The 17673-nt window shown below is 69.7% G+C and overlaps 1 protein-coding gene across 1 annotated transcript; it reads right to left on the bottom strand.

The window, feature by feature from the left end:
• Positions 1-1294: 1294 nt before the first annotated feature.
• Positions 1295-15114, bottom strand: CACNB1 (calcium voltage-gated channel auxiliary subunit beta 1). Its single transcript, XM_074926660.1, is given in 22 exon segments — positions 1295-2204; positions 2206-2272; positions 2274-2318; positions 2320-2594; positions 2596-2647; positions 2649-2770; positions 2772-2886; positions 2888-3029; positions 3032-3389; positions 4641-4826; positions 5713-5808; positions 5945-6096; positions 6862-6971; positions 7880-7938; positions 8040-8120; positions 8344-8363; positions 10149-10225; positions 10327-10463; positions 10570-10692; positions 11144-11263; positions 13032-13118; positions 14905-15114. Coding segments are annotated over 22 exon segments (2721 nt in total). The 5' UTR covers positions 14992-15114; the 3' UTR covers positions 1295-1994.
• Between the last annotated feature and the right edge of the window lie 2559 nt (positions 15115-17673).

Below are 17673 nucleotides of genomic sequence, written 5' to 3'. Positions count from 1 at the left end.
CCGCCGGGTTTTCTTTTCCCGAGAAAAAAACACCCAGAACGGCAGCGGGGGGATGTTTCCCGCGGAGATGGGTCGCCCCCCCGCACACACCCCCCGTGCTCCACTTTGTAACGCCCAAACGCATTTTTTTTGCCCCCCTGCTGCTGTTTCTCGCTTTACCCCGGGGTCAGGGATGGGGCCCGGTGCCCTGATGTGCTCTGTGTGTGTGTGTGTCCCCCCCTCTCCACGCAGGTGACCCCGTGCAGCCCGGCCACCCCCTGCGCCCCCGGACACTTCTGCGACGAGCACTTCGGGCTGTGCCTGCCCGCGCGCCCCGCGGGGCAGTACTGCCGCCGGGACCCCCACTGCGCCCACGGCCTCCTCTGCATGTTCGGGAAATGCCAACAGCCCGTGCCCGACGGGCAGGAGGGTGAGACGGCACCGGGGATGGGGGGGGGACACACACAAGGGACATCCCCGCCAGCCTCACCCCGGTGACCTGAGCGATGCCGGTGGGGCGGGCGCCAACCTCCGGCATCAGCCTCGACGGCGCAAAGCCAACGGGTGCTGGGGGCACCCGGCCCCTGCGGCTCCCCCAGCCTGTGTGTGTGTGTGTGGGGGGGTCCCCTAATCCCCTTTTTCCCCCCCCCCCTGCCAGGAGCCCGGTGCCAGCGGGACGAGGACTGCGGCGCGGACGGCTGCTGCGCGCGGCGGCACGGCGAGCGGGTGTGCCAGCGGCGCCTGGAGCTGGCCCAGAGCTGCCACGTCCCCCCCGGGGGTCTGGCCTTCAGCATCAACCAGATCTGCCCGTGCCAGGCCGGCCTGGTCTGCCGGGCCACCGCGCCCGGGCGAGAGTGAGTACAGGGGGGCTGGTGGGGACCCCCCTGAGGCGGGGAGGGGGGACTGGGGGACACCGCAGCACTGATGTCCCCACGTCCCCCCCCCCGCAGGAAGGCGTTCGAGTACGGGCCGGAGAAGAGCGAGTGGAGGTGCCGGCAGGCCTGAGCCGGCAGCGCCGTATTTATTCCCTGTACATAACGCGTCCGGAGCCGGCCGAGCGCCGCTAAACCCCGGGGGCTGCCGCCGGCGACGTCACCCCCGCAGCGGGGCGGCAGGAGCCCCACGAACTCCTGCTTTGGGGCTTCGCCCCTCCCCAGGCGCTGGGCAGGTCCCAGCTCCAGCCCCGGCAGTGCCCCCACCCCGGGCACCCGCTGAAGGGCCGCGCCACAGAGGGATACGGCGGGGGGGTCACTGCAGAGCTGAGTTGTGTCCGGTCTCAGCGCTGGCCCCTCACGAGCGGCTGCAGATCCTTTGTGTGTCCCCCTCCCCAGCCCGGCGCAGCCCCCACCAGGCACGGCCGCGGGGCAGGTCTCACCGAAATGTTTATTACAAAGAACCAAGCGAGCGGGGCGAGTCCCCCCACACACCAACGAGAATAAATAAATAAAATACACTTTGTCGGGGCTTTTTAAATAAAGTTTGTGGAGTGACATAAATACGGGACGTCCCTCTGCCCACGGCGGGTGGGGGGGGAACCCACTGCCTGGACCCTGGCTGCCGCGGGGGCAGGCGGGTCTCAAAGCACTTGGCAGGGAGTGACACTGAGTGTGTGTGTGTGTCCCCGAAAAAAAAGGGGAAACTGAGGCACGCGATGGGCAGAGGCAGCTTGGCAGCAGCTGGGTGCCCCCGAGCCCCCCCCCCCCGGCCTGGGCTGGCAAGGCTGGTGGTCTGGGTAAGGCAGCAACCCCGGGGACCCCCAGCATCACCCCCCCTGGGGAGGGGGGGGGGCAAGGGGCTGCCCCATAAGTGGGGCAAGTGCAGCCCCATGGCGAGGGCTGGATGCGGGGTGTCCCCACTCCACCCTGGTGTGGTCACCCCCGTGGAGATGGGGGGGCGTGGGGGCCAAGGGACACCCCGGGGTGGGCGCAGGAGAAGGCAGTGCCCTGGGGTGCTGGAGGGGGGGGCGAAGGCAGCCCTGTGGGGCTGGGGGGACACACACACACGGACAGACAGGCTCACGGACGGACGGACAGACACAGCTGGATGGGGCAAGAGCGGACAGGCACGGCAGGGCGGGGGTTTGGCACAGGGTGGGGGGGTTTGGGGGGCGGGGGGGCAGGGGTCTGGCACTGCCTGGCGCACCCCGGTGGTCCCAGGGAAAGGGGGGGGCAGCGCGGAGCCCCCCCAGGGCAGAGGGACCCCCCGGGTGCTGCCGCGGCAGGCCAGGGCTGGGCAGCTGTTAGCACGTGTTAGACCCCCCCAAACTGGCTCAGATTTGCCCCCCCCCCCCCAATTCAGGCAGAGCCCCTCCACGGCAAACACATGCAAACTGCCCCCCCCCCGGGCAGGCAACACCCCAGGGGGGCACAACCTGGGGCAGCAGGGACCCCCCCCAGCGCTGGAGCACCCCAAAGTCCTGCACACACCGCACACGCATGCACAGCCCCCCCCTACACACACCTCGCTGCTGGGGGGCCGGGGGGGGGCTGTGGGTCACAGCCCTGCAGGGGTGCGGTGCCAGGCTGCAGACACTGCCTGGGGGGAGGATGGGGGGGGGTGCAGCTGGAAGGGACCCCCCCCGCTGCCACGGCCAGCTCAGGGGTCCCCCCACAGCCGGGTGGCAAAGAGCACCATGGAGAAGCGGGGGCACCCGGGGGGGGACGGGGGACACGCTGGCCACCCGGGGTCCCCTTTGGTCACTTGCTCTCCCTCTGAGGGGGGGGGGGAGGCCCGAGGCACCGTGAGATGCTGGGGGGCTGTGATGGGGGGGCGAAGGGTGACACCCCACCCACACCCCCCCCCCCAAGGAGTGGGGCAGGGGGAGCCCCCGGGACAAAGCAGGGGCTCCCCATGGCACAGCTGGCCGGGCTTTGGGGGGGGCACAAAGGCAACCACGGGGGTTCTCCCCCCCCAAAACCAACACTGGGAGCTGGGGGGGGTGTTTCCATCCCTGCCTGCACCCCCTCACCCTAATGGATGTAGACGTCCTGGCCCCAGCCCTCCGCGTCGCTCCGGTCCAGGCCGAGGGGCTCCGGCGGGTCGGGGTCGCAGCGGTCCCGGCCCCGTGGCCCCCGGCCCCCGCGCCCGGGCTCGTCCTTGTCCCAGGTCCCGGGGTGCTGGTGGGCGGGGGGGGCGCGGGGTGCGGCCCCGGGGGGACCCGGCGGCTCCTCCTCGCCGGGGTCGGTCTCGATGTCCATGCAGCAGGAATCGCCGGGCTCCGTGCCGGCCGAGTCCCGGCTGCCCGGGGTCTCCGAGTCGAAGGTGTCCTGGCGGGACAGGCTGCGGGGGGGCGGGCGGGAGGGCGGCGGGGGGGGGCGGCCCTGCCCGCGGCCCCCCGCTTCGCCGGGGCCCTGCCGGAGGCGGCCGTGCTCCCCCTCGCGCGGCGGCTCCCCGGGCACCGGGTACGGACCCTGGTTAGGAGAAGCAACCACACCGTGCAAGGAGGGACGGACGGACGGACAGAGGGACGGGGGGGGTTAGTGGGGGGGTGGGTTAGCTGGGGGGGTGCAGGAAGGGTGGGGGGGCACATGCACTCCTGCCCAGCCTGGCCTGTCGGCATCGCACCGCTCACTCGGGACACGACGGCGGCAGGTCTCAGCCCCGGGGTGGTAGGGGGGGGGGTCAACGGGGCAGAGCCAGGGCAGGAAGGGAGTGATGGGGGGGCAGGCTGGGGGGGGGCAAGCAGCGTGAGGAGGGCTGCGGGGAAAGGGGGGGCTGGCGTGCCTGCAGTGTCCCACTCGCTGGGAGAATTAGCGACAGACAACACAGGACAGACGTCCCTCCTCTGCCTCCTGCCCCGGGTGGGTGCTGTGCCCCCCCCCAGGCTCAGCACCGTGAACCCCACGGCAGGATGGGGCTCTGTGCCCCCCCCCTCACCCACACCGGGACACGTCATGGCTGCCACAGCCCCCCCTGAGCTCCGGAGAGGTGTGAGGGGGGGTGCTGGCACCCCAGGGAGGCACTGAGGGGACCCAGGGGGTCTTGGAGGGGGCAGATTCCTGGGGGGGCCCCAATCCCCAGGGGAGCTCCAGGCCTGGAGGGGGACACAGATCCCCAGGGGGGGCCCCGACTCTGGGGCTGGCCCCAGTGCCGGGCCGGGAGCAGCTCCCCAGGGCTGATCCCAGGGGTGACCCCAATCGGGGAAGGGGAGCAGGTCCCCAGGGGTGGCCCTGATCCCAGGGGTGACCCCCAAGTTGGGGTGATGGGGGGGCGGGGGGGGGTGAACAGGTCCCCAGGGGGGACAATCTCAGGGACAGTCCCATCCCGGGGGGGGCTTCAATTCCCCAGCGTGACCCCGATCCCAGGGGTGGCCCCAAACCCAGGGAGGGGAGGAGAAGCCTGGAGGGGGGGGGGGGTGTGGGGATCCCAGGGATGATCCCACCCCTGGGGGGGGCCGCAGTACCCCCGGGGGGGGCCACAGATCCCCAGAGGGGGCCATCGCAAGGACATTCCCACTCCCGGGAGGCCACCATCCCGCGGGGTGTCCCCGGTCCCAAGGGTATCCCCAGGAACGGGAGGCCGGGGGGGGGGGGGGGGGGGATGTCCCCGCTGCCGTCTCACAGCGCGTGCTCCTCGAGGGGTGCGGGGGGGCTGGGGGTGGTCTCGGTGCCCCCGCGCCCCCAGAGGCCCAGGTTCCTGCGCAGGGAGGTGAGAACCTGTACCTGGAGGTTGGAGACGGGCGCGGGGCTGGCGGCCAGGGCGGCCGTGGCCATGGTGCGGTTCAGCAGCGGGTTGGGGGGGTTGCTGCTGGGGGGGTGCGTCGCCTTCCAGTAGGCCTCCAGGTACTCGGCCAGGTGCTCGCAGGCCTCCTCCAGCTGGTTCTCGTCCAGCACGATGTCGAACATCTCCTGGGGACGATGGGCGGAGCCGTGGGGCGGGGCTGGGTGGGGCGGGGTGCCAGGACCGAGGGTGGGGCCTGTGGGACAGGGTGGGGCCCGTGGGACAGGGTGGGGCCTGTGGATCAGGGTGGGGCCTATGGGACAGGGTGGGGCCTAAAGGATAGGGAGGGGCTTCTGGACCTGGGGTGGAGCCTGTGGATCAGGGCGGGGCCTACGGGACAGGGCGGGGCCTATGGGACAGGGCGGGGCTTCCAGACCCAGGGCAGAGCCTGTGGTCCAAGCTGAGGTGGTGGGAGGAGCATCTGCCACGTTGAGGTGGAGCCTCCAGCCTCATGGGCGGAGCCACTGACATCACCAAGGTGGTGGGTGGAGACTGGCATCTGTGGGCGGAGCTTCTGGTGCACAAGTGGGTGGAGCCTAACACCAGAATGAGGTGGGGGGAGGAGCTGCTGGCCTGCAGGGGTGGAGCTTCTGGCAGGGGTGGGTGGAGTCGATGGCTGCAGGGGCTGGGGGGCAGAGTGGCAGCGCGGGCAGGGCGGGCAGGGAGGGCAAGAGTATGGCAGGGCAGGGCGGGCAGGACAGGCAGGATGGGCAGGGTACTCACGGGTGGGCAGGGTGGGCAGGGCAGGGCGGGCAGGGCAGGCAGGGCGGGCCGGGTACTCATGGCAGGCAGGGTGGGCAGGGCAGGGCAGGCAGGATGGGCAGGGCAGGCAGGGCGGGCAGGGCAGGCAGGGTACTCACGGGCGGGCAGGGTTGGCAGGGCAGGACGGGCAGGGCCTGGCAGGGACGGGAAGAGTATGGCAGAGTGGGCAGGGTGGGCAGGCCATGTCAGGGCAGGCAGGGCAGGCAGGGTACTCATGGCAGGCAGGGCGGGCAGGGCGGGCAGGCTACTCACGGGCGGGCACTGCGCCAGCTTGTCGGAGGCCACCATCTGCACGTTGAGGTGCTTCGCCTGGGACTTCCCCCGGGACTTCACCAGCCGCTGCAGCACCTGGGGCAGGGGAGGGCAGCCCGGGGGGGGCCGTAGGGACCCGGCTGTCACCACCCGGCCCCCCCCCCACCCCTCCACAGCGCGCCAAGGGGGGGTCTAGGGCTGCCCCCCACCCGCCCCCGGCGCCCGCACCCACCTTGGGGGAGGTGATTTTGATGTAGACGATGATGGGGGCCAGGGAAGTCTTGGCCAGCTGGGCCGGGTGGTTGATGGTGTCGGCGTCCAAGGCCACCAACTGCAGCGTCCGGGCCAGCTCGAAAATGCGCTCGGTCTCGCTCTGGACCTCGGCTGTGGGAGCAGGGAGACAGCAAGGGTCAGGGGGACAGCGCCGGGGGGGGACGTGGGGGCTGAGGGGACAACGGCTGGGAGATGGGACAGGGGCAACGGGACGGGGACAGGCCCTGGGCTGGGGCTTGGCCACTCCAGCGTCACCCCAGCCGCAGGGACGGGGCGGGGGGGCGTTCGCCACAGCGGGCCCCCAGCGCTGGCACCGGCTGGGTGAGGAAAAGGGGCAAAAAGCCCCCCCCGGCCCACACATAATTGGGGTTGTGACCGAGGTGACCCCAACCCTCAGACGCTGCTGCATCCCGGAGCCCGGTCACGGCCAGGCAGGGAGGTCGGGGATCCCAGGGGACGTGTCCCCCGCTGCCCCCCCCCACCCCTCGGCGGGCAGGGGGCTGCCAGGGGGCCCGGCGGGTCCACGCTACATACCCAAGACATCTGTATCAGGAGCAGGGGAGGAAGGAAGCAGCGCGGAGGGGAGGAAACCCAAAGGAAAGGAAAAAAAAAGGGAAGGAAAGAAAAACACAGCAGAGAGAAGATAAAAAGGAGGAGGGAGAGAGAGACCGAGTCAAAGCAGCCGGCGGGGGGGGGGAGCGCAGAGCTCTGGGTGTCCCCCCCCGGCGTTTGTCACCCCACTCCCCCACACCTCCCCCCCACCCGCCGTCGAGCACCCCGGGACGGGCGAGCTGGGGGGGCAGGAGGCTGCCAGGCTGATACAGATGGAGGCTTGGGGGGCGCTGGGGGGGTTTGGGGGGGTCGGGGCAGCCTTACCCAGGCTGGAGCGGGTGCTGGAGCGCTCGATGATGGTGTGTTTGCTGGGGTTGTTCAGGACGGAGCGTTTGGCCAGGGAGATGTCGGCCGTCACCCGCGTGATGGAGATCCTGCGGGGCCGAGGGGGCACCGGCGCGTGGCGGGGGGGCAACGGTGGGTGCAAACACCCCCCCCACACCCCCCCCCGAGTGTACACCCACCCCCTGGGGGGGCAGAAAGGGACCCTCCTGCCACACTCTTCCTCCCACCCCTGGGGCTGCCAGGAGCTGCGGCCACAGGACTCTGCTCCTTGGGGGGCAGATCCCCCCCCATGGGGTTAGGGGTCCCCCCGTGGTGTTAGGGGTCCTCCATAGGGTTAGAGGTCCCCCAGTAGGTTAGGGGTCCCCCCGTGGGGTGAAGAGTCCCCTGTGGTGTTGGGGTCCCCCCATGGGGTTAGGGGTCCCCTGATGAGGTGAAGGGTCCCCTGTGGTGTCAGGGGTCCCCCCATGGGGTTAGGGGTCTTCCAAGGGGTCAGGAGTCCCCCCGTGGGATCGGGGGTCCCCTGATGGGGTGAAGGGTCCCCTGTGGTGTCAGGGGTCCCCCCATGGGGTTAGGGGTCTTCCAAGGGGTCAGGAGTCCCCCCGTGGGATTGGGGGTCCCCTGATGGGGTGAAGGGTCCCCTGTGGTGTCAGGGGTCCCCCCATGGGGTTAGGGGTCTTCCAAGGGGTCAGGAGTCCCCCCGTGGGATTGGGGGTCCCCTGATGGGGTGAAGGGTCCCCTGTGGTGTCAGGGGTCCCCCCGTGGGACTACAGGTCCCCCCATGGGGTGAAGGGTCCCCTGTGGTGTTGGGGTCATCCCCCGGGATTAGGGGTCCCCCCGTGGTGTTAGGGGTCCCCTCATGGGATTAGGGGTCCCGTTATGGGATTAGGGGTCCTCCGAGGGGTCAGGGGTCCCCCCATAGGATTCGGGGTCCCCCCACGGGGCGAAGGATCCCCCCGTGGCGTTGGGGGGTGCCCAGCCCTGCAGCCGCCTCTCTCACCTGCCGTCAAAGCGATGCTTCAGGAAGTCGAAGAGCGCTTTCTGCATCATGTCCGTCACCTGGGGAGGGAGGAAGGCCGGGAGGAAGAGCATGGGGGCTGGGGGGGGGCGGGGGGGGTGTGTGTGCCCCCATATCGTGTCCCCCCCCCCCAACTCCTCACCTCGTAGCCCTTCAGCGACGGCCCCACCAGGATGATGGGCCGCATGGAGGGCACCACGTCGTACGGGGGCACGTGCTCGGCCTGGGGGGGGCACAATGGGGTGTTAGCGGGGCTGGGGGGGGGCCGGGGGGAGGCAGGACACCGGGGGATGCTCAGCTTCACCCCTGCAAGGGCAGCTCTGGGGATGGGGGAGGGGGGAGGAAAAGGGGGGGGGGGGGCGGGAAGGGGAGGTGGGGGGTCTGCAAGCGGGGGACACCCCATCCCCTCCCGCGGGCCCTCCCGGGGGGGTCCTGACGCTACTCACCGATTTCTGCTTCTGCTTCGCTACGTCCCGAGAGGCCGCACGGGGCCGGGGGGGGGCAAGAGAAGACAAACAAGGCATGCGTGTTATCCGCGGGGAGCGGGGGCACCGGGCTGGGCTGGGGGCACGGGGGTGCGCGGGGGTGCCCCCCCCCATGAGTGGGTTCACGTGAAGCAATGCCCTGCTCTTCACTTCGGGGCGGGGGGGGGCAGCGGGGGCTCTGCAGGGCTTGGAGAACGGGATGGGGGGCGGTGGGGGGCAGCTTGGGCCCCCCCCTCCCTCCAGGGCCTGCTGGCCCACCACAAGCCCTTGCAGACCCCCCCACGGGCTGTGGTTGAACCCGAATTCCCCCCCCCCCCCAGATTCTGCCCAGTTTGGGGGGGTGGAACAGTCCATTCCCACTCGCGGGGGGGGACGAGACACCGGCCGTGCTGGCACACACCATGCGCACACTGGGGGGGGCAGGGGGGGCACGGACTGATCCGTCCCATAGACCATGGGGGGGGGGGGGGGGGGATCAGCCACGGACTGATCCATCCCATAAACCATGGGGGGGGGGATCAGCCACGGACTGATCCATCCCATAAACCATGGGGGGGGGGATCAGCCACGGACTGATCCATCCCATAAACCATGGGGGGGGGATCAGCCACGGACTGATCCATCCCATAAACCATGGGGGGGGGGATCAGCCACGGACTGATCCATCCCATAGACCATGGGGGGGGGGATCAGCCACGGACTGATCCATCCCATAGACCATGGGGGGGGGGATCAGCCACGGACTGATCCATCCCATAAACCATGGGGGGGGGGATCAGCCACGGACTGATCCATCCCATAGACCATGGGGGGGGGGATCAGCCACGGACTGATCCATCCCATAAACCACGGGGGGGGGATCAGCCACGGACTGATCCATCCCATAGACCATGGGGGGGGGATCAGCCACGGACTGATCCATCCCATAGACCACGGGGGGGGGATCAGCCACGGCCTGATCCATCCCATAGACCACGGGGGGGGGGATCAGCCACGGCCTGATCCATCCCATAGACCACGGGGGGGGGATCAGCCACGGCCCGTCCCACCCCAGGGTGCATGGGGGACCCCCCCGCCGCCCCGTCCCCCGCAGACCCCCATGCCCACGCTGCGGCGTGGGGACGCGCCGTGGCGGCGCAGGCGGGTGCTCGGGCAGCGCGTGGCCCCCGGCACCCCGCGGGTGCCCCCGCCAGCCCCCCCAGGCGGTGTTAGGGCAGGCAGGGGTGCAGCAGGCGAGCGGGGCAGGGCGGGCGGGTGGGTGGGGGGGGGCCCGGTGGGTGCCGTTACCTTCCTAAAGAAGGGGATGCGCTTGGTGTGGGCGGGGGGGGTGGTGACACTGCTCACGCTACTCTTAGGGGAGCGGTGGGTCTCCACGGCCTCCTCCTCCTCTAACTCATCGGGGTCAAAGGCAAAGCTAGGCATGTCCGGGGCACCTGGGGACGGAGGGGCAGCCGGAGCCGGGGAGAGGGGAGGGAGAAAAGAAGAGCGATGATGGCGATGGAAAAAGGGCAAAATGGAGACGGGGGGGGGGGGGGGGGAGGCTGGAGAGAGCAGGAGGATGGTGGGGATGGGTGGGAGGAGAAGCAGGGGACAGGGGGTCCCCAAGGGACGGGGGTGTGCACCCGCCTGCCTGCACCCGGGGCTGGAGCTGTGGACGAAGGGGGGTTACCCAGTGGGGGACGGGGGGGAAGGATCGACACGCACACCCCCCCCGCCCCGGGCTGGCCCTGCCCCGCTGAGGCTGCGGGGACCCCAGACACTCTTACCGCTGGCCGGGGGGGTGGGCCGGCGGGTCCCCGTCACCACGTCGCCCAGGCTGGAGCTGGAGTTGTCCCCTGATTTGCTGGATGGGAGAAGCACAAAGCGGGAGACAGGAGTGAGGGTGGGACGGGGGGGGGGGCCAGGGGGAACTGCGGGGGGGGGGGGATCAGGGCTGAACCCCACCTCGAGCTCAGGCGGTTCTGCCTCATCTTCTGCTCCTGCAGCAGCCGCATGTTCTCCAGCTTGACGGGGCTGGGGATGAAGCCCACCTCGCAGCCCTCCTTCACCAGCCGCCCGATCCACCAGTCGTTGTTGTACTTCTGCGTCGGGAAAGGGAAGGGAGAGGCGGGGGGGGAGGAGAAACGCCTGAAACCCCCAAACGCCCCCCCCTCCCCAGCCCCAGAGGGACCCCAGCCCCGTGCCCACCTCCTTGATGTGCAGGAAGTCTTTGGGCTCGAAGCAGATGGCCATGCCCTGCACCGGCATGTCGTCGCTGGCCGACGGGTTGTAGCCGACGTTCGTCCGCACGGCAAACGCCACCGGCTTCGTCTGCCAAGGGGAGAGGGCTCAGCGTCTCCCCCCACCCCAAACCGCAGAGATCTGCCCCCCCTAGGGAGAGCTGGTGTCCCCCCCCAGGCTCCTGTAGGCACCGCAGCTGCTCACCCAAGCCTGGGCTGGGGACAGGGTGGCCACCGCGCCCCAGGAGCTAACGAAGGGCTCATTAGTTAATTGCTCTGGGCCCATGTGATGCTCAGCAAGGTGAGAACTCGGGTGTCCTGGCTCCCAGTTCTAACCAGTACACCCCACTGCCTTCCCAGTGCCACCGCGCCAGGGGACGGGGCGCTGCGGGGATGGAGCGCAGGGGCAGCGCCCGGGGTGGGGTGCGTCCCAGCCCCATCCCGCAGTGGGTCCCATCCTGCCGGGGCGGGGGGGTGCGGAGGGGTGCGGGTGGGTGACTGCGGAGGCGGCGGGGGGGCGTTTTCCATCCCAGCCCTCCCACCTTGGCTTTCTCCAGCTGCGCCATGGCCTGGCGCTCGGCCTCCTTGCGCAGCGCCTCGCGGTCCTCCTCCAGCGACACGTCCGAGTCCGAGGGGCGGCTGGTGTACGACTCGGCCGAGCCCTGCGAGCGCGGGGAGAGGGCTCAGCCCCCGCCGGCCTCCCCCCACATCGGGGAACCCACCCCCAAACCCGACCCCGCAGCCGCTTCCCCCCCCCGGTTCTTGCACCGGCAGGATCCTCTCGCTTAGGGCTTGGTGCCCATCATTGTGGCTTCTGGGCACGCTGGGGAGAAACCACCCCCCCAGAAGCTGCCTCCTGCCCAGGCGGGGGCAAATCCTGCCCGGTGGCATCGCCGGTGGCGGGGTTACGGCAGGCCGAGGGCCGGCGCAGCTGTTCCCACCGCTCCGGTGTGGAACGTGATACCGAGCCGGCGCCCGCTCCCGTCCCGCTGCCGTCGGCCTCCCCGGGCCACTCCTCAGAGCTGGGAAAGCCACGAGGACCCCCCCACGCCTGCCCGCTGCACCCCCCCCCCGGCTGTCCCCCACCTCAGGGAAGGCCGGTGGGGACAGCGCTGTCCCTCTGCCCCCCCCGCCAAGGGGTCCCATGGCAATGGGGGAAGGGTGCTGTGGGGTGACTTGGGGTCACCCCAGGACAAGGTGGGAGCTGGGGTGGGGTTGGGGACCCCCTGCTCACCCCCCAGCCTCTGGGGACGGAGCCTGGGGGGGGTAATGGGGACACCCACGGGGTCCCCCAGCCCCGGGGTAGTGGGTGCTGCGGGGGACGGCAAAGGCACCAACTGCCCTGGGGGGCTGCTCCCCCCAGCCCCTCTATGATCCCTCCCCAGCCCCCCCAGAGCCCCCCGAGGTTGTGGAACGCCCCCCCCGCCCCGATTTTCCCCGTCTTTTCCAAACCCCAGGGAGGTGGGGGCCACTCTCCTTCACACAGGCCCCTACCCCTGGCCATGGGGCAGCAGCCCCCCAGGGGACACCCACCCCCCCCCCAATAAAAAGCCACAGGGCAGAGACCAGCTGCCCCATCTCCTCCTGCCGCTGCGGGGGGCCTGGCCCTTCCTGAGCCCCCCAACCCCATGGGGAGACTGGAGGGGCCTTTTGGGGAGCGGGGGGGTGTCACCTGGGGTCCAGGCACGATGCCCTCACCCCCCACACCCCGTGGGTCCTCCCAGCTCCTGGCACCACCCGCTCCAACCCCCACAGAGCCGAGAGGGGGGGACCCGGCACCCAGGGCAGAGCTGGCAAACTGGGACGGGAGGAGGGTGCCCCGGGGGTCACGTCCGGGGTGCTGGGGGGGGCTGCGGGGCGGGGAGGGGAGGGGGGGGCTCACCGGGGCGGCGGGGTGGTCTTTGCCGGCTATCTCCATGGTGGCAGGGCCGGGGGCGAGTGGGGCGGGCGGGCGCTGGGTTGGGGCACCCGTGGGTCAGGTTTCAGCCCTGGGACGTTCGCAGCCGCCCCGGGTATATTTAGCCCGGTGCCGGGCAGGGGGTGGGGGGGGCCCGGGGGGGGCCGCAGGGGCCGCTGCCAAGCCGGCCGGGCAGCCGGGGCTGGGGAGGGCGGCTTCGGTGCCAGCTGGGTGATGCCAGGGTTGTGCCCCCTGCCTGGCACCCCCAGGAGGGACAGGGAACACCTTGGGGGCCCCAGGACCTCAAATATTCTCAATATGTGGGGGGGGGACACACACAACTCCCCCCAACACCCACTGCAGGGCAGAGGCCATTGACACGCTTGCACACCCCCCACCCCACCTCCAGGCCAGGCTCTGTTGCAAACCTGAACCCCCACCATAGTCCCTGGGGGGGGCAAAGGGCTCCCCACAAGCAGGCAGGAGCTCCGGGACCCCCCCGCTGGGGACAGCTGCCCGCCCCCCCCCCTCACCTGCCGGACGAAGCTGTTGGAGGTGGTGTCGGACGAGGTGCTGCCGTCCGAGCGCTTGAAGCGGCTCTTGCGTTTGCTGTACTTGCTCTAGGGAGAGGAGGGGGGGGGGCAAGAGGGGAGCGCTGGAGCCCCAAGATTCGCGGGGCAACTCTGTCCCCCCCTCCCGCAGCCCCAGCTGCCAGGGATGCTCCATCCCCCTCCACCCCCCCGCAAGCAAACCCAGGTCCTTCCCAGGGAAACTGAGGCAGGGGAGGGATGGGGTTGACCCCTGCGTGGGGGCCGTGCAGCCCCCCCCGGGACCCGGCGTTGCTTTATCCGGGGGGGGGGGGGGGGGGGGGCGGATCCCCATGGGGAGGAGGGGGGGAGCTGGCAGGGCTGATCAGATTTGGGGGAGAGCCTGGCTCCTCGCTGCACCCCCCAAACACTGTGCCCCCCCCTAACCAGAGCTCAACCAGCGCCGCGGGGAGGTGGCTGCTATGGGGGGGGTGTGTGTGTGTGTGTGTGTGTCACCCCCACACCCCCCCCGCCACCCCCCCGCTGCCAAAGCACACGCGTGTGCACCCCCATGCCCACCCCCACCACCCACCCCACATCCCAAGGGGATCCCCCCGGCCCCGCTTCCGCCAGTGCCTCCTAACTGGGACGGACTGGAGGAGATGGGGATGCCCCAGTGCCTGCAGCACCTCCTCGGGGTGGGGGGGGGGTCTCCTGGGGCGGGGGGGGGGGGGGGGGGGGGGGGTAGAGGCTGGGACATGCCGGGGCTGTCACCTCACCGCGTGGCGGAGGGACAGCTGGGCCCAGCTGCCACCCAGACGGGGGACGGGTGGTCCCCACGCCGGGCAGCACCGGGTATTTTTAGGTCCTTCGCCCCCGGCCCCCCCCACACCCTGTGCCCCCCCCCCGTCCCCGCCATCCGCAGCTCCCAGTAGTGGATGCACATGGCTGGGGGGCAGCAGTGAAGATCCTGGGGAGGGGGGGGGGACAGTGGCCCCGCTGCTGCCGTGGGGTTCACCGCAGGCCCCCTGAGACAACCCCCCCACTCCGAGGTAGTGGGGCGGGGGGGGGACCCCCAGCTCTGCCAGCACCTGGGCTGGATGCAGCCAGGGCCTGTGTCTCCATCCCCTGTGTGTGTTCCCCCCCCTCAAACTGTCACCCCAACGGGTTGATGCTCCCCAGACTGCTGGGGGGGGGGGCAGGGGGTGTCTGTCTCCATGGGGGTGCACAGGGGGGGGGTCAGCACACAGGCAGGCCATGGGGATGAGGTTCTCCACTGGTGCCCCCCACCCCCTTGGAACCAGCTGGGGACACGTCCCTTCTCTCCCCCCAGGCTGAAGGGGACAAGCTGAAGGAGAGGGGAGATGGGGGGGGGGGGGGGGGCAGAAAGAGGGGGGGGGGCACCACCCCGGCAGAGTTTTCCCAATTCCTAAAAGTTTCCCAGTACACACAACCACCCCCCCCACCCCACCTCCCCATCCCGGGGTGCTGCGGGTGGGCGAACCCCAGGGGATGGGGTGGGGGGTGCGGTGACACAGCAAGCAGCACAGAGCCCCCCCCCCCCAATGCGCTCCCCAAACCTGGGGGCTGGACACCCCCTTCCCTGGAATCCTTGTTGTTATTGCGAGCGGGGGGGGGGGGTGGTGTGACTGCATTTGGGGTCCCTCCTTTAGGTAGGGGTGGGGGACACGTTGGGAGGTGAAATCCCCCCCCCCCCCAATATCAGGGTGTAGGGGTTGGGAATCGATGGGGTTCACCACACCCACACCCCCCCCCCCCCCCCGTGCCAACATACCCCGAGGAGTGGGTGCGTTGGTCCCCACGCAGACTCCCCCATGCCCCCCCCTTTTTTTCGTCCCCAAATCCCCGGGGGTGTCACCTGGAGGGCGGCGTTGTCGAAGACGTCCATCTGGATGTCCTGCGTGGAGCTGTAAGGGGTTCGGGCCATGCCGCCTTCCCGCACCATGGAGCTCGCCGGGGTCGGCGGGTTTTGGGGTGCGGGGGGGGGACACACACAGACACACAGACACACACAGACACACACACACACACACACACACAGAGGGACAAGACGATGACGATGACGATGGAGCCCAGGCCTGGCCCCCGCGGTGACGGCGGCCGCGGCGTGCAGCGAGCGAGAGGAGGAGGAGGAGGAGGAGGAGGAGAAGGAGGAAGGAGGAGTAGGGACGGCGGCAGGGGGGGACGAGGGATGGCGGGCGGCCGCCTCCACCTCGGCCGCTCCCACCGCGTTCCCGGCAGGGATGGGGGGATGCGGCCCCCCCAGCCTCCCCTCCCAGGTAGGTACCCCCAAAGCGGCTCCTACCCCTGGGGGGGAAAAAGTGGGGGTGAGAGGATCCCCCCTCCCCAAAACTGGGACGGGGACGGGCAGTGGTGACCACTGTGGCTCACACACCCAGGCTTTAGCCTGGAGGAGACTTGCTTGCTGGGGGGGGGAACCCCAAAAAGAGATGGGGGGGGACACAGGGCCCCCAGGCTGTTGTGTGGTTCATTTCGGGGGGGTCGCACAGGGACGTGCACCCCCATCCCCAAACATCAGTGCCTGGAGAGGGACGTGACACAGTCTGGGGAACCCGGGGGTCCCTCAGGACCAGGCTGCCCCTAAACCTGCAGCTTCTGCCCCCCCAGACCCCCCCAACCCCAGCTGGGAATCCTGCAGCCTCAGAGTGACACCCCCCCCCCCCCCCCGAGCCCCTCTGCTCCCCAGAGACACCCACACCCGGACCCAGAGGCATCTGCACCCCCCCGTGTGAAGCACCCAGGGAAAGGGCACCCTGGGGACCCCGCGGCAATGTTGGGGACAAACACCCACGGGGCGGGGGGGGCTGATGGACCCCACGCGCGGTGGGGAAGGGGCTTCACTTGGCACCCACTGTCCCCCCCATAGTTCACAGGGGAACCAGGAGTCTGGGGGTGCCCCTGTCCCCAGCACCGTCCCTGCCTCCTCCTGCCAGCGGCTCCGAGGCGCAGACCACGCGTGCCAGTGGGTGAGGGCTGGCATGTGCCCCCTCCCCGGGGAGCCCCCCGGTGCCGGGGCCAATCGCCTCCTCCCGGGGCAGGACCAGGCTGAGACCTCCCGCACTCATCTCACGGCCGCTGCACCGCCGGAGCTGCCGCCGCCGGCTGTTGGAAAGTTAAAAATTCCTTGGGCCCCCCCTTTCCCCTGCTCCGTGCGGGGCTTTTCCTGCTCCAGGCCCAGGTCCCGCAGCTGCGGGACGGCGTGCCCGGGGCAGGGGGACAGCTGACGCCACATTTTCCACTCGCAGCCCCCATCCATCACCGGCATCGCGAGGGGCCTGCGACGGCATCGGCGCGCACGTGGTGGCAGCCGGGCAGGTGGGGAAGGGGAGCTCGGGGAGGAAGGGGGGGGCTCAGGGAGGAGTTGGGGGGGGTCACACCGACCCCACGACACAACCCCGGAGCCCCAACCATGCCCTGACTCTGCGCCTCGTGCCTGGCCAAGCGCCGGGCGTTGGCATTTCATTGACCCCCAACACCAAATCCTGCCCGTCTCGGGCTTTGCCCTCCTCACCCCGGCCTGGCCCATGAGGTTAATGCAGCTGAAGCCCCCCCCACCCCACCCCGGGATGGGGGGGCTGTCTGGTGGGGAGCAGAGGGTGGTGACGAGGGTGTTTTGGGGAGGCAGAGCCGGGTGCCGGGGCAGAGGCAGCGGGGGCCCGGAGGCGGAGGGCGAACGCACCATTCCCAGGCGGCTGCGTGGGAGCGTAACGCAATTACAGCATCTCTGCCTCCCACTGCCAGAGCTCCTCTCCGCTCCCGGGGGCCCCCCCCAGCGCTGTCAGGGGCACGGCCCCTCCCGGGGGGCTCACCTGGGGGGCACCAGGCTGAAACCTCTCCTCAAATCAGGGGCCAAATCAGTCTCTTTGTTCCTGCCCCCCCTCCGGAAAGCACGGCACACAGCAGGACACTTCCACGGGGCTCGTGGCCACACGCACCCTCCCCGTGGCCACGCATCCTCCACACTTTAATTTCCAGCAGCAAAACCCCAAGAGCCACTCCCGGGCCGGTAATTAAACCCCAACCACTCTCCTGCCACAGGAACCTCCAGATTTTGCTGTTTGTTTTATGAAAATGATGAGTCAGTTTTTAAACAGCAAAAGCCTGTGTTTATCCGTGTTTTTCTCTCAAAATGAACCAAAAATCTGTTGCCACCGGCTCCTCTTCTCACGCCATATGTTGACTGCGCTACGGCCGCCAGATTCAAAAGGAACCGTTAGCATCTTGTCTCGGGCGTTTAACGAGGCTCCTTTGGAGGTTTTCGCTCTCCAGCCACTCGCCACCTTCAGCGGTTGAAAGGAAGGAAAGAATCGCTGCAAAGTGGTGAAATTTGGGTGCTACTTAACATTTGGGTGGTTAAAAAGCAACATTTTCACTGGACAAGTTCGCTTTAAAGTAGAAATTCAGTCATGGAGAGACTCCTGTGTTTTTAGGCCAGTTACAATCTATACGTTATCGTTTTATAAGCATTCCCTTCTTCCAGGAACTCTTCAGCAATCTGTTCCTGGAGAGACTCCAGCGTTTTTCTGGGTCGTTTCTCTGACACCAGGGACACCAGCTGCCACCAGGCCCATATCAAGCCTCACTACGGTGTTTTCTAGGGAAGCGC

Source organism: Athene noctua, chromosome 25, assembly GCF_965140245.1.
Source record: "Athene noctua chromosome 25, bAthNoc1.hap1.1, whole genome shotgun sequence".
In the NCBI taxonomy this organism is placed as follows: Eukaryota; Metazoa; Chordata; class Aves; order Strigiformes; family Strigidae; genus Athene; species Athene noctua.
Note: the sequence above shows the minus strand (reverse complement) of the source record. Positions and strands in the feature narration are given on the sequence as shown.